General features: G+C 34.8%; 1 protein-coding gene across 4 annotated transcripts; it reads right to left on the reverse strand.

The window, feature by feature from the left end:
- Positions 1 to 98: 98 nt before the first annotated feature.
- On the reverse strand, positions 99 to 15305 carry Srrm234 (Serine-arginine repetitive matrix 2/3/4). 4 transcript variants are annotated; one of them, XM_072000455.1, is made up of 10 exons: positions 15143 to 15305; positions 14294 to 14535; positions 13872 to 13976; positions 8685 to 8963; positions 6748 to 6873; positions 6593 to 6671; positions 5713 to 5768; positions 3613 to 5586; positions 3358 to 3528; positions 99 to 2087 (listed from the first exon to the last, which is right to left on the reverse strand). In XM_072000455.1, the coding sequence occupies exons 2-10, from the start codon at positions 14521 to 14523 to the stop codon at positions 1937 to 1939; spliced, it is 3171 nt and encodes a 1056-aa protein (XP_071856556.1). In that variant the 5' UTR covers positions 14524 to 14535; positions 15143 to 15305; the 3' UTR covers positions 99 to 1936. The 4 variants fall into 4 exon arrangements, with proteins under 4 accessions (XP_071856556.1, XP_071856557.1, XP_071856559.1 ...); XM_072000457.1 differs by lacking the exon at positions 99 to 2087 and adding an exon at positions 2422 to 3044; XM_072000456.1 differs by lacking the exons at positions 13872 to 13976; positions 14294 to 14535; positions 15143 to 15305 and adding an exon at positions 11185 to 13177.
- Positions 15306 to 15346: the final 41 nt, after the last annotated feature.

Below are 15346 nucleotides of genomic sequence, written 5' to 3' on the forward strand. Positions count from 1 at the left end.
TAAACTGAATACTATCCTTACTAGTACCTAAGCTGTGGTATAAGAATGGTTATATACATAAATGAATTTTGTATGTTTTGTAAAAGAAGAAGAAAATATTTTAAGCTTTTTAATTTAATCACACAACAACAATACAGAGTATATTACAGATATAATCAGAATTTCTTTCATTTCAACGATGGTAACATTTGACGGCTGTAAATTATGAATAATAAATATTAATGTCAAGAGCCATGGTGTGCAAAGATAACAATGTTTTTCCTTCCTACATTCGTATAAATAACTTCCACTTCATACTTTGTCAGAGTTTTGTAATATTGCAAAACGCATTAATCAAATGATAGGATAAATTTTCCAGACCTTACATATATTAATTCTAAAATCAAGTCTTTCATGTGATAAGTACCTACATATTTATGTTTCAGCTTCGTTTCATAGATATGCATCAAGGGTGAATTAATATTGCAACACTATAGCAATTGACATTTTTTTCAATAAAACTGAATCAGTCATTATGCAAGAACTAATTCTACATAGTTTTTCCTCCTAATCATAAACAATGTAGACTTTTCAAATATGATTTTTTAACCCTATACATACATTTTCAAGACTTAACTTTGAATAATCAAGACTAGTCTAATTATGTCTTTTGGTACGCTGCCTGGCCTTACAGCCAAATGAAAACTTTCTGACTAGCATTCAGATAAATTGAGTATTGCCAGTAAACGAAACTCTAATAGTTTAACATCACTTTTATACATTTTTCTTGTCTTCAATTGACAAATGACTAGCTATTCATGATATAAATAAATAAATAAATAAATATATATATATATAAGTCAGAAAATAAATAAATTAATATAGCAAACGAGCATGGTGTTGAGTCTATACACAATAATATATATGTATATACAAAAGGAACAAGTGTAAAACATTGCACTAAAATATGAATTACTTCCTTGAAAAATTAATAGATCAATTTGAATAATGTTTCAGTACGTTAATTACTAATGGAATGTCTAAAATTTGACTAGCTGGTGTTTGTATAACAAACAATTATATGATTAGAAAATCACCCAGACGTTGTACTACTAGAATAGTTTTAAATGAACCTTCAAATAATAGAATTGTTATTGAATAATGATGTGAGATCTTAAGAAGCTGCAATCAATATACTTCATGATGCTTATAATCATCATTGTCTTCTTATTGCTTAAGTACGTAGATGTACATAAGTCTACGAAAAACATTATTTTATGAAGACATAAAATTCACAAGATTGTGAGACAATATAATCGAGGAAGATAATGTACTTCCAAAAATGATGGTGTTATAAAATTTTGCTATAAATTAGTCATATATCCTATTATTAAAATATCTTATCTCTGGTTACTCTTGCACATCTAGCTTTTAAATCTTGTTTCAATTCACAAAATTGAAAGATGAATGATAGACAAACTTAAATCTTTCATTTCTTTGGTAATAGGTTTGTCCTAGTAATGATGTAAATATCATACTGTAAGTACATTAAAATCATTCTTACCTAATATCTAACTAAAATAAAAATGGAGCAATAGAAATAACGTTAGTGTTACTAATACTGAAGCTGATGGTATTACTGTGAACCATCATCGATGAGTATTATTAAGTTACGAGTTACGAGATCAAACATGTAAATGCATATTAAGAATTTACAAAGATTTAAAGATGATGCACCAAACTCAGAATGGTGTATTATCTTTGTACCTTCCTGATACGAAAAAATACAGTGAAACCTTTCTTTACAATCGTGTCAATTTCCAACAATATAAACATGATTTAACATGACGTAAGACATGATGTTAGAAAAAAGCATCAAAGGACCTTCATGATCCGCACCATTCTAAATCTGATACATGAAAGGAACGTCTAGTCTTTATGGATTCGCTCAATCGCTTCAACGCGTGTATGATGGACTTCGACTCGGGGAACAACTTGATCGATGACTTGGACTTGACCAATTACTATGTCTGCTGCTATCTGAACTACTCGGTGACGAAGGTGGTGTCGGAGTAGGTCGATGATATGGAATTGGTCGTTTCCTGGCGCTAAAATTAATGACTGTTAATATTATGATAATCACACAGTTATATACAATAAAGAACGTTTGTTAAAAATTAGATAAAAATATGTTAATCGTAAACAACTCTTACACGAATTAAATAATTTAAGTAGATATAATATATATTATCATTAATAATAGATATTGAAAAAAAGGAACGTGCAAAATAAACCATGCAATGCAACAAAAGAAACCATGCAAAAATAAAAACGTGTTACTTACCTTGCTGTAATTTTAATAAAGGAAGGCAGTGGATTGAAAATTATTCACAGAACACAACGAACAAAAATGTATATCAAGAACTAAAGAAAACAGCTTGCTTTTATAGCGGTAAATACATTTTATTTCTGACTGACAAAATAAAAGAGAATCTCTACTGTAAATATTTCATTTACAATAATTTATAAGGAAGATACACGCATGCTACGTCTACTCATGTTTAGATTATTTTGTAAGCAATTAGATACAAATGAAAAGAGGGGGAAGAAAAAATCATACAAACATAAGTATACTTGACTGACTTGAAACGAAATTCATATATAAGTTGCGACGGAGTATACTTTCATTTTACATAACGCGGGTAATTAGATGCGGGGAGTTCGCTAATTAGACGTATTGCATAGTAATTGTATATGAGTGTCGAAAGTAATTCCTTAGAAAATTATTGAATCGATACTGATAAAGTTTTAATGTGCCATAATATGCACGAATAATTATAATTAAACTACACCATTCTTTATGCTTATTCGTTAATAATTATTAAGCTAGTCTTCATGGTTGCAGCTAAAATTGCTTTGTTTCTCTTTCTTTTCTTATTTACTTATTAAAAATGAAATTCGGTATGCATCACATGTTTACTACTACATTATAATTATAGGAAAGTAATAGAAACATCTGTGCGAAGCCGTAACTTTATCTTCTATGCCTGTCCCTCGATCTGTCTCTGTAGGACACAACACAAAATAGCATTAATAAAAGAACGTCCAAGCGTGATTTCATCGTAAACTTATCGATATCGTCGCTTTGCAAATTGCTTATTATTAATTGGAACTTCTTAAACAAGTGAGCGTTTCGATCGTGAGATGGATACATCGATGATGAATATATAAAATCAAAAAACGAAAATAAAAAATAAAAGTCGAAAGAAGATAAACATTTCTACGTTTGATACAACAATGTGAGCTTACAAGATTTGGCGTGGTGCGCTGAAAAACCTGATGCTACGATATCGAAACTACCGTTGTATAGATACCTACCTTGTAATACGACGTCTATCTAGAAAACTAGGTGAGCCATGACGTCGAGGTATCGACGGAGACCGAGACCTACTAGAAGCTGAACTGCTGGACGTTGAACGAGAAGACCTACTAGAAACACTGCTTGATGACCGCGATGAACTAGAGAAACTTCTACGACTATGCCTTGAACTGGACACAAAATAAAAATACATTAAACAATTTCTTATAAGAATAGAGTAAAAGAAATACATGTAAAAAAGACTAATTATTCACCTTAAAGAAGAACGTGAACTACTCCTACTATGACTTCTCTTCTCTTTATCTCGCGATAGCCTGGACAATGATCGCGAACGGCTTCTTGACTTCTTCGATAGCGACCGACTTCTAGATTTCTTCGACGGTGATCGACTACGCGATTTCTTTGACAAAGATCTGCTTCTAGACTTCTTCGATAGAGATCGGCTCCTGGATCCTTTCGATAACGACCTGGTCCTACTCCTGGACCTTGACTTTTCCGGGGAATGAGACGGAGATTCTTTTGAACGTGACGGAGATCTAGATACAGATCGTTTTGATTCCGAAGAAGACCTTGACCTGCTCAATCTCTTTGACCTTGCTGGAGATTTAGATGATTTCTTCGATCTTGTTGGAGATGTTGGAGATCTGTGTCTAGGAGATGCCGATTTCTTGCTTCTCGATACAGAACGTGATTTTTTGTCTCTGGAGACGGACCTTGAACGATGCCGAGGCGATCTGGAAGACCTTTTCTCCAGTGACACAGATCTCGTGTACGACCTGGAAGGTGACCTGGAGTAAGACTTATTCCTCGGAGAATGCTTTCTAGAAACAGGTGAACTCTTTTTCGAGATGACTGGTGATGCAGATCTTTGATTAGATTTGTTACTAGGAATCGGAGGCGGGGATTCACTTGGAGAACGTAGTTTTATAGTAGTGTCTTTAAGGGAGATAGATACGGGCGGTGAGTGTGAGGACGATTTGCTCTGTGACGAGTGTTTTCTTGTGGCAACTGGCGAATTTTTCTTGGTGATACTAGGAGACTTCGAACGATGATTTGTCTTAGCTGTCATGCTCGGTGACCTTAAGTCAACCTTATTTAAGACTGGTGGCAATGGAGGAGGTGATTCACTCGGAGATCGTATTTTTATTGCAGCCTCTTCTCTAGTCAATGGCAAAGCTGGTGAGGGTGATCTGCTAGACACTGGAGATTGAATAGCAGGTAAATGAGATATAGGAGATTTTGACTTAGATTTCTCTTGCACAAGACCAATAGTATTTTGTACCATTTTGGGCGGGTCATTTGGTAAAGCTATATCCAACACGCTATCTTCTTTCTTCTCAATTTTAATCTTTACTGGACTTATTACCTTCTTACCAAGAGTCTCTCTGGCTTTCGCGGCTAATCCACTCTGTAATCGCTTCAATGTATGCATTTCTTTCATTTTCTCTTCGTCCTCTGCTTTTGGTTCATCGTCTGCTATATCTGTTTCATCCTCGCTCGAGGAACGTAACCTAACTCTTGGTGTGATTGTTCGCATTTTTCTCGCTTTCGAAGTTGACCGAGATTTCCGTTTGTTATCGTGATTCTTCTTTTGATCTCGTTTCTTCTTCTCTTCTAATATGTGTTTGTACCGTTCCGGATTTTTCCGTACAGGAGAATAACTTAAGGTGGATCTTCTAGATCTACTTCTTGTCCTACTACGACTCCTACGACGATCTCTAGATCTTTCTCGTCTATCTCTCTGTCTTCTGGGAGACCTGGATCTTCTTCGGGAATCGGATCTCCTGCGTCTAGGAAGTGGTGACAATCGACGTCGTGATCCATAACGATCGTACCTCGATCGACTTCTGCTTCTGGATACGGAGTATCTGTTGTATCTTCTTGGAGATCTCGAAATCCTTCTTCTCCTTGGTGAAGGGCTAATTCGTCGTGACCTTGAATATCTTTTAGGAGACCTTCCTCTATCAGCTTTACTTCTTGATGGTGATCTATGTCGCCTTGGTGGAGGACTCTTATGTACAGCTGGTGATTTGTCCTTTTTCTCTGGCGCAGGTTTTTTAACGGGAGAATCTTTCCTCTTGGGAGGAGGAGTTTCGTTTCGACCTTTCTCTTGCTTCTTTGGTGAGCGATTCGATCGAGGCTCTTTCGTTGTGTTCTCCGTCTCATCGTTCTTAGCTTTCTCTACAATTTTGTCATGTTTCATAGACTTTTTCGGCCTCTCCGGAGAACTGGAAATTCATCAAACTTATATATAATATAAAACTATGTACTATTAAAAAAATGATTTCTATTTGGGATTATTAAATTACCCTATTTGAAAAATTTATTTGAAAAACTTTGAACTTGATATTTACCTATCTGACGAGCTCTCGGATGACTGATGCTTCCTTTTGACGGGTATTTTTTTCTTCTAGAAGAAGAACAGTATGGATTACTATGTTAGACAGGATTATCTAGCGAACATCAATCATGCATATGTACTTGTCAGTAGGATAAAAAAAGAAATCGTAATTGTTCAAAGATTCTCTGGAGTCTGCTCATTCGCTCTAGTACAAATTCAGAAGATAAAAATGTACGAAGTGTTTCAGTTGAAGAGATGTGTCCGCGAAAGAAACATAATTGAGAAAATAAAAAAATCAGAGAAGTTGATAATGTAAACGTTATATACTATTTTAATATTAATCTGTTTGCATTGCACCTAGGTCAGAGAACAAGCAGTCTCCTATTCGTTTATTCTCTTCTCGTAAACGTGATGGTGCTTGACACAAAACGAGTGAAAAGGCAACAACAATCGCAAAAATTCGTACGAATAGAAAAATTACAAAATTATTATTACATTGAGTAGCGGCATATCTGGTACTCACTCAGGGAATATATCCTGTCAAATGGCGCTGATAATTACAAACAATACTGAGATTTACACTTTTGAAATAATGACTGTTAACTTGAAATCAGATAAAAATCTTTACAGAAACAAGCAATGAATCATGCTTATTCAAAGTTAGGCGGCAACACAAAATATCTTATAAAATCCAATGTTCGATTAACAACTAATAGGAGAAAAATGAACGTAAAAGTAAATGTCACATGCTCCTGTTTCACGTGCTAAGGTATATATATATATAAGGTATATATATATATATGGATATAATATAGTTATAAATATGTATATGTATAGAAAGAGAGAGGAAGATAGAAATTTCGTATCTGTTTCCTTAGCATCATTTTTCCTACCTCATGCTTTTCTTTTGCCTCTGCCTTTGACTTCTTCTTCTTTTTTTTCTTTTTCTTCTTTGACTCAGTTTCGGAAGAACTAAAAAATCAATTATATTAATAATTGAGTATGTATATTAAGTATAAAAAGATACAAATTTTAGAAGTTTGATTACCTGCTATCATCTGAAGCTTCACTAGAATCACTGTCAGAGGAACTAGCCTCAGTCTTCTTGTGTTTCTTTTCCTTCTTCTTCTTTTTGGATTTTTCTTTCTTCTTGCTACCCTTCGGAGATTCCGACCTAGGAAATTCGTTCGTAGTTATTCTAAAAGTTTCACTATAAATAAGTTTAATATGTTTTTTTTTTTTTTTTTTTTTTTTTGGTTAATAATATTTAATTTTTTTTAATTCTTGCAGTGGGCGTCTTCCTGTCGACAAGTGCATACCTTGTGCTGACAATAAAGAAAGCTGTAGTACAATGTATCCGTGTGTGAAACAAATACTTTATTCTAATGATACAAGCTACCTGCTGTATTCGATTAAAAAGTAAGAAACTCGGAAAAAGTAGCAGTTGAGAACGCGTAATTCCGGGCGAAATTTTTACACTGATCTATCTCAGCATCTGGATAAGGTATTCAATTTAAAAAATGGATACTAACTTATATACTGATATATATGTATATGTATAGGAAATGCAGTGTGTGAATATTTTAGTAAGTATCGATGTAGAAAAGAAAAAAAATGAAAAATTATATATATAAATATATTTTTTCCAATCTCTCACTGCAATCCCAAGTGAATTAAGTAATAAAAAATATAAGTACAACGATACATATATAAGGTGAAAATCACAATATCGGGCTATAGCTAACAAACCGACTACATAATCACTCATTTGAAAGATTTGGTTTTTCATACGTTCTGCAAGATTTTCTTTTTTTTTTTTTTTTTTCTAACTAGTCACCGGACATTGTGCGTTATGTAAAACCAAATCTTTCAAAAGTTACAAAAGACGAGTATACAAAATATGAGGAGTATTGATATAATATGGGATTAGCATTACCTTGATAACCATCGATAGGGACGGACTTGTCAGAAAAAAATAGAGAGATGACATTAACAACAAGCTTTATCGATAACAACAACAAAGATAGAAATGCATGATTTACGCGTCAGATTACGTACAACGTTATTTGTTTAAAAAAACCCGTGTATATTTTGTATAATATCAAAGTAAATGTTTGCCCACTGTTTTCTTGCATCATTACATTGTATCTGACAAAAAAATCTTGCTGATTACTAATTTTTGATGTTACAGGAATGTTCCAGCAATACAGCAAACATTTACCCTCTAATTATGCCTATTTAGACAAATACCTAAATATATTAGACTCGACTATTTTTCTTTCTTTCTTTTCTTAATACAGATATTTTATATGGTTTTTTATTTTTTCAAGTGTATCTTTTATTTTCTTTTATTACTTTTTTAATTTTTTAAACTTTTTTTTTTGGAAAGTAGACGCGACGACCACACTTACCTACTGAGCCTACTGGGTAGGCACTCAGTCCTCCTCAGTTCTGTTTGAAACAGAGAAAGGTGTATGGGACATGAAATAGTAGGTGAGTCATGAGTCAGTATCTGACAAGAGGTGTGTAGTAAGCAAATGAACGAGTGTGGAACTTGCGATAAATGAATAATTAACCGGGGGTTAGGAGAGGAGCTACTACGGGGGATGGTCCGTTCGGTCTTGGAGCCTGGATTCGTGTACATTTTCTCTTACATGGGACATCGATATGAATTTTTTGTTTAAACAATCAAGTCACGCATAATGTATATCATTACATTGCACTATAATATAACAAACAATATTGTACACTATTTTATTACTACTATACTATAGTATGCTGTAGTATACCATTATAGTACTACTGCTACGCTATAGTATACAGTATATCCAATCTTTTAACATACAGCAGTACAATGTAGTAATATAATTACTACAATTTCCTTCATCTGCATTAACATTATCTTATTTGTCTTTATTTTAACGAATTAATTAAAATATCGAATCCAGCCTCCATTGACCCGTGCACCATTACGTTGTCTTTTACCTTTCCTTCTTATGCTTCTTCCCCTTTTTCTTTTTAATTGCACTACCGGACCGTTTGCGTTTCTTCTTCTCCGGGACGGACGTGGTGTCCGGAGCTGGACTCGGGGTCCGTACTAATTCATACACTTTGCTCGCCGCCGCTCTTGCCTCAGCCTCGCGCGCGTGCCTCTCCGGATCTAGGCTACTTCCCTCCACGAAGAACTCCGATATCCCAAACGCCTCGCGTAGCTTTGCATTTTTCTCTTGCTGCGCCTCGGCGATCTGATGTGTCTCTCTTACACTGCAAGAAAAATTTGTATTGTCATTTTCCATCAAGCATAAATCTCTTTTGCACGAATGATACAGTAAATCAATAACAAAGTAATCTCGCATCACGTAAATTATTTGAATCCAAACGATTAATACAATAAATTAATAATAAAAATTCTTAAATTAAAATCTTTCGATCCGGAAAGAAATCTTAGATTTTAACGATCACTGCCGTGTGATATAGTCACTTAAAGGCACTGGAAACTTTACTCGGTAAATCATATGCGAACACATTGACCCCGTGCACCGAACGTATACCAAGTTCGCACATAAACCTAGAAACACGTGGCCATCAGATCTACTCTTCCAAAAACAGTATAAAAAATATCTGTGATCTAAAGAATATTTTCTTTCCAACAAGATATTTCTTTCCACGCGAGATAAGAAAAATCCGATAAAGTAACTGTGCTATGAATAAAAATAAATACATGTCGTGGAGGAAGGAACGAAAACAGGTAATATGACCTATTTTGATATTCTAATCGAATTTGATGACGCGACGAGGAAGCAACACGACACGGGGGTGAAACGAGGAAAATTCGTACCGCGTTGAAATTTTCACCGTCATCGTCGCGCGGAACCGGACACACTTGGTGGGCCGCTCTAGTTCTGTGAAATTTCGCGACGATCCATAAAGCGTGTAAAGAGATTGACGATGAAGGAGGTGGACGGCGTGTCCCTCGGTGTAGCCTTGGCGAACGTCGATGAAACCGTCCGAACAATGCGGCAAGGCAGTGACATAACACCGAACAGAGAGACTATACCGAAGAGAAATCGAGGTGGCCCCTCTTCTACCCCGCGAGTGAAAAGCAGCAAGCGAGGCCGGGATCGGCCGAGCTACCCCTACGCCAACGCTCGAGCGCGGATCAATACAATCCAGCTGTTCTCTTTTCTGCTATCCCTTTCGCGCCACTACTCCTCGCCGCTGCACGCTCGAATTCAGCAGCCAACCACTTGCGAAGTATCGCTAAACGGAGATCAAACGGCCAAATAATTTTTATTGTTTCTTGTGCTTTTTTTATTTTTCTCTTGTCACCCTTTAACAGGCTTATTTAATTTAAAGAGTTTGATGGTTGATTTCATTCGAAATGATGTGAATTTTCTGGTAATTGTTCTTTTGAAAGATGAGATATTTTATATTTTAATATATAATTTTTTTTCTTCTAAATTTTCTTTTTCTCTTTATGTAAAGTAGAGTTGAATAATGCGAGTCTCTGGTAGTCATTTTTTTTTTTTTTTAGAAAATAGGTATTTTGTACATTTTTCCCTTTCTCTTATCTTTCTGTTTTCCTAAGATGGAGTTGAATTTGTTTTCGAATTATTATATTTAGAATAATTGAACGAAGTATGTAGTATGGTAAAGGCAGTTACTTTTGATTATTATGGCGTGTTAAAGGGTAACAGTTGTTTACAGGGAAATGTTTCCCTTTCGCGTGGGATTGGGGGTCAACAGTGTGAATCATCCCCAAATAGAACTCAAAGAGAGCGTTTGCCTTTTTAATCCCCCCCAGTTTGTCACATCTCCTTTCTGCTGATATTTTTAGATTTTGAATTTCTGTCGAGAACTTTTTAAGTTATTAACTTTCTAGTTAAAAACTGTGAAATAAACAAATATATTTATAGCAATGTTTGAATAGGAAAGGAATATGTAGCGATACTTTCCTACATTCTATCAGCTGTGTGCCATTAGAGGCATCAAATATCCATGTACAATAAGTAGAGACGATAATCTGTGGTCAGAGAAACCCAATTCCTTCGGTTAGTCTTTCATCTTCCCACGGACTTCTCGAGAAAGTTAATTCAAATTTAAAAATACAATCATTCTAAGTCTTTGCAATAATGATTACGTAGAAAAAGAATTTTCTTAAAACCTAGGAAAATTATAAAAACTATAATTTTTACCTTCGGTAACTTTTGAAAGATTTTAAAAAGATTGTAAAAAGATTTTATCTCAAAACAATAAATTTCCACAGGTGAAAGGTGGACGGCAAAAAACCATAAAAATGCATTAATCGATACAAAATATTCAAAAAAAAAAAAAGGATGAACATTTACCATTTTTATAGTAATGAAAAGTAAATAATTCATGTCTGAACAAGATAAGTTCCCACAAATAAAAAGCAGGCCATAAAAACGTATTATTCAACGTAAGAAAAAATTATACACTTAACAAACGTTCGTGACAAAATCACCTAACGACGGAGCGCATGTTGCTTCGCCGTCCGGCGAGGAGGTGGAGTTGTATGCGCTGACAACAGCAACAATGCTGTCGCATCTGCAACTGTGCACGCTTCTTTCCGTTCGCCGCTTGCAACTTTCGTTTTCGCGATCGTTTCATCACCTTCTGTCTATCCAAGAAGAAATTTCCTCTCCACAGTGTCTCAAAAAATGCTCGGCCATCAGCTGGACCTCGTCCACGAGCTGGTTTCAAAGGAGCTACCGTCACAGACATAATCATTCCTCGATTCAAAACTCTCGATAGAAAAAATTCCTCCTCTTCCTTGGTTTTATTCAATTAACAATATATATATAAATTAATCGAAACTTCGATCTTGTTGCAAATTCTCTCTTCTATTTGTAATCAATATTTTTCTTGATCCCTTCATTGAAATATACATTTTGGTAATTCTTTCAAGTTTCCTTTATATCTTTTACATAAACGTTTTCAAATTACGAGATGTAACATATTATAAGATTTTTTTTTTTTAATTATAAGATTTCTGAGAAGATTTGTAATAATGTATTCGGTATTTTCCCCGATATAGTTACCAATAAATTTTATCTCATTTAGCCAGCAATTTGCTTGGTCAGCCACTGGCAACTCTAGAGGACAAACTACGGGCTTGAATAATTAACGGCCGGGTAATTAGATGAGCATTAAGCACGATCGGCCGCTAATTTACGTTAAGGAGCTCTACCGGTCGGGCGATGGGTATGCGAGTAGTTCCGATGCAGCTTAATCCCCTTCTCGAGGCAGGCTTTGACAGTTTAGGCGGCCGGAAGGGGGTTGAGGGTTGAAGGCGCAGGTAATGGCTTCCTCCCCCGATTACACCAGCACCTTATTCAGAACTTCTGCTATCCTACCGAGAACAATCATCCGGCAGCGATGATGAAAACGTCACTTTTCGTCTCTGGATTCCTTTCTTCTCTTTTTTCTCTTTCCCTATCTTCTCTTGTTCACGAGGAAAATTCCTCGTTGCTTGATCGATTATTTCTCCCAACAGCAATCGTCGTTGAAACCAATCTCTTCTTAAAATAACCAACTTTTTGTTTGGAATTATTTGAGAAATTTCTTTTTCGTGTTAATTTCTCTTAAATTTTTCTAAGTATTTCCTCTTCAAACTTGCTCGTATTTTTTCTCTTAGATTTTTAAGAGTTTTATATAATTAGTAATACATGTATATTGTATAGAGATATATATCTTAGTGACTCGTGTAAGAATATAGGAATATATCGTAATTTCATTGTAGCTTACATGCTAAGGAAGACTTCGTATCAGGCACACTATAGTCGCCGCATCTCGACCCGTACACGCCGAGTGCACAGAGAAGCAAGACGTCTTAATTAATTATTGTCGATTCATCGACCTGGAGACACATGGATTTTTATCATAGAAAAATTTCGGATCCCATTCAAATCTTCCGATTTCTCTTCTCTCGTAATCAATTTGAAACACGTGGGAATTATGCTCTTCTGTTAAATCTTCTCGCACTCCCTCTGCGTTAGAATTGGGAGTTTCTTTTTACCCTTAATATTTTTCTAATACGTTCCTTGATCTAACAAATTTTATAATAGATGTGCGTATCCGTACGGAACATGTGCGTAAATTTAAATCGGAATTGAGATTGGATTAATACACGAGTACGAATGATTTCTCTTCCTCCTCCGAATTCAACCTACGTACCTTGAATTACACTTAACACGCCAACTTATCACTTACGATTAATTAAAACATATAATATATAATATATATATATGTATGTATGTATATATATAATAATCTATACGCTAAAGGAAGACTTTTGTGATTTGTTTGTTTGCGAGTGTATCACGAAACCGTTACATGTTCCCTCCTGTTTTTGGTCTCTTTTTTTTCTTTTTTGATTTTTTTTCTTCCGACTATTGGCCGACGATTCGCGTACTCGACGAGAGTCGACGACGCGTAGCGTCGTAACGCCGGTCCATCCTCGCACTGAGGCGGAAAGAGTCGAGTATGAGAGATGCTGGAACAGAACTCTCCCTCTCTCTGGCTCGACCCTTTGCGTATCTCTGTTTCTCTTTCTGTGCACCTCCGTATCTCCCCTTGTTCGTGGGTGGCGCCGGCGCTATGGGGTACGTCGATATCGGCCGCGTAATATCCCTAAAAGCCGACTCGGGAGAGAGAACGCGACTATGTCTCCACCCTCCAATAATATTGGGTTTAGCGGGAACCTGAGCTACCGATCAGAAGCTGCTGCAGCTCCGACATCATATTTACACGAGTTCTAGCCATCGTAGCTATTAGATCTTTATCTCGAAATCTCTTAAAACTTTCGTTTTCAAAATTTTCGATATGCGCGTTTTGGAACGACATAAATGAATGGATTTAGAACGAATAATTACGTAAAAGTTTAAATTTTCATTGAATTCGTGGTTTTTAAGTTCTTTCTTTTTTATAAATAAAGGGGATCTTAATATAGTCTTAAAATAGAAACGAACTAATATTGCTCATCATTTACATACCATGCAATACTATTTGCATGCAATTTTATATTATGAAATTACTTGTAACATATTTAAAAATGCAGCTTATTTACTTCGTTTATTTATTTTGTTTGATCATATTTTATATAATATAATCATATAGAAATGTAAATAATAAGGAAGAAAATATACTTACTTTACACGACCAAATTCATCTCTAGATATTGCTGGTTTGGTGTCAGTTCCCATTAACATGGATCTGTATGATTCTACTTTCTTTGTTACCTCTTCGGATGTAAATCTATAAAGCGCAAAGAAAACAAATAAAGAAGAATTCTAGCATTTGTTTAATTATAGTTAGCAGTTTACTAAAGAAATACACTGCATAGAAAGAATATATTGAAGCCAAAGATAAGCCAAATCCAATTGAAGTTCGGAATCTCATTTACTGTTGGGTTCAAAGGATCGATGAAGCTCTATATTTCTTTCGTACATAATCGATATCTAATTTTTAAATTTACTTTTAAGAAATATTTATTTTTTGAGTAATTATGATGTTACAATAATATAATCAGATTTATATACGATATTATTATAAAAATAAAGATATGTACTTACCCTTGTTCCTCTAAAATATCTGCTAATTCTGCACATTTGACTTCAACTTTCCTTTTTCTAACATGATCAAGAATATCTTTGTTAGGTTGCTTATTTAGCTGATCTAATTTTCCTTCGTCTGTTTTGTAAGTGACTTTGTCTTTAGTCTTGCGTACAATTGCCCAATTTCTTTGTACATGTCCATTTGTTCCAGAACCTCGTGGTGTTTGTAATCCAATTCCATTGTACATCTTGTATTATACCTACAATCATAAAATGTAAAAGTATTCTAAAGTATAATTTATTAATATCAATGAATATTAAAAAAACAAACACATATTTGGTAAAAATGAATATATATAAATAAATTCTTACAAATATTATTTAAATGATATACTGATTGAATTTAGGTAATTAAATAAGTCCATTCATGTTTATTATATCAGAATAGAAATTTTTAAGGATAAACTTTACAAGAAAAAAAATTTCAAAGAATGATATTATATACATATATATTTTTGTTGACTAAGAATCACGGGAACATTTCTATACATAATATAGATTAACGAGTATCTTAATAATGAATGACAGTAAGTGCACAATAGGCATACTGGTTAGGCATTTAGAAACCTGACTAAAGATCATCTTTATTGGGGTCGCGGAGTATATTAATAGAATTCTTCCAAGTGTTCAAAGTAAAATCTTAACTAAATCGCGACGAATCGATCGACAACGTGACATGATTGAACTAATAACTTTGGAAGGAACGGACAGGTAGGTTAGAATAGAACACACGTAAATCAATTATCGATCCGGTGAACGTTGCGCAAATTTCACAAGTATACACTTTGCGTCGTCGAAAAACATTACCTTTACATTAGTGACACGACTGTCAATCTTGTTGTGTTATACACGAAACTGTCGACTTTCAAACCCGTCTTAAAACGAAACCAATTAACGAAAAAACACAACTAGTACTACGATTCCTGTGGCGTTACCGTTTTCACGCGGCAGCTTTGCAACGTACCGTGTGGTGGCACCACTGTCACACATAAGCGTAAGACCAGGAAAATT

The sequence above is a fragment of the Bombus fervidus genome, chromosome 3, assembly GCF_041682495.2.
Source record: "Bombus fervidus isolate BK054 chromosome 3, iyBomFerv1, whole genome shotgun sequence".
NCBI classification, from domain to species: domain Eukaryota; kingdom Metazoa; phylum Arthropoda; class Insecta; order Hymenoptera; family Apidae; genus Bombus; species Bombus fervidus.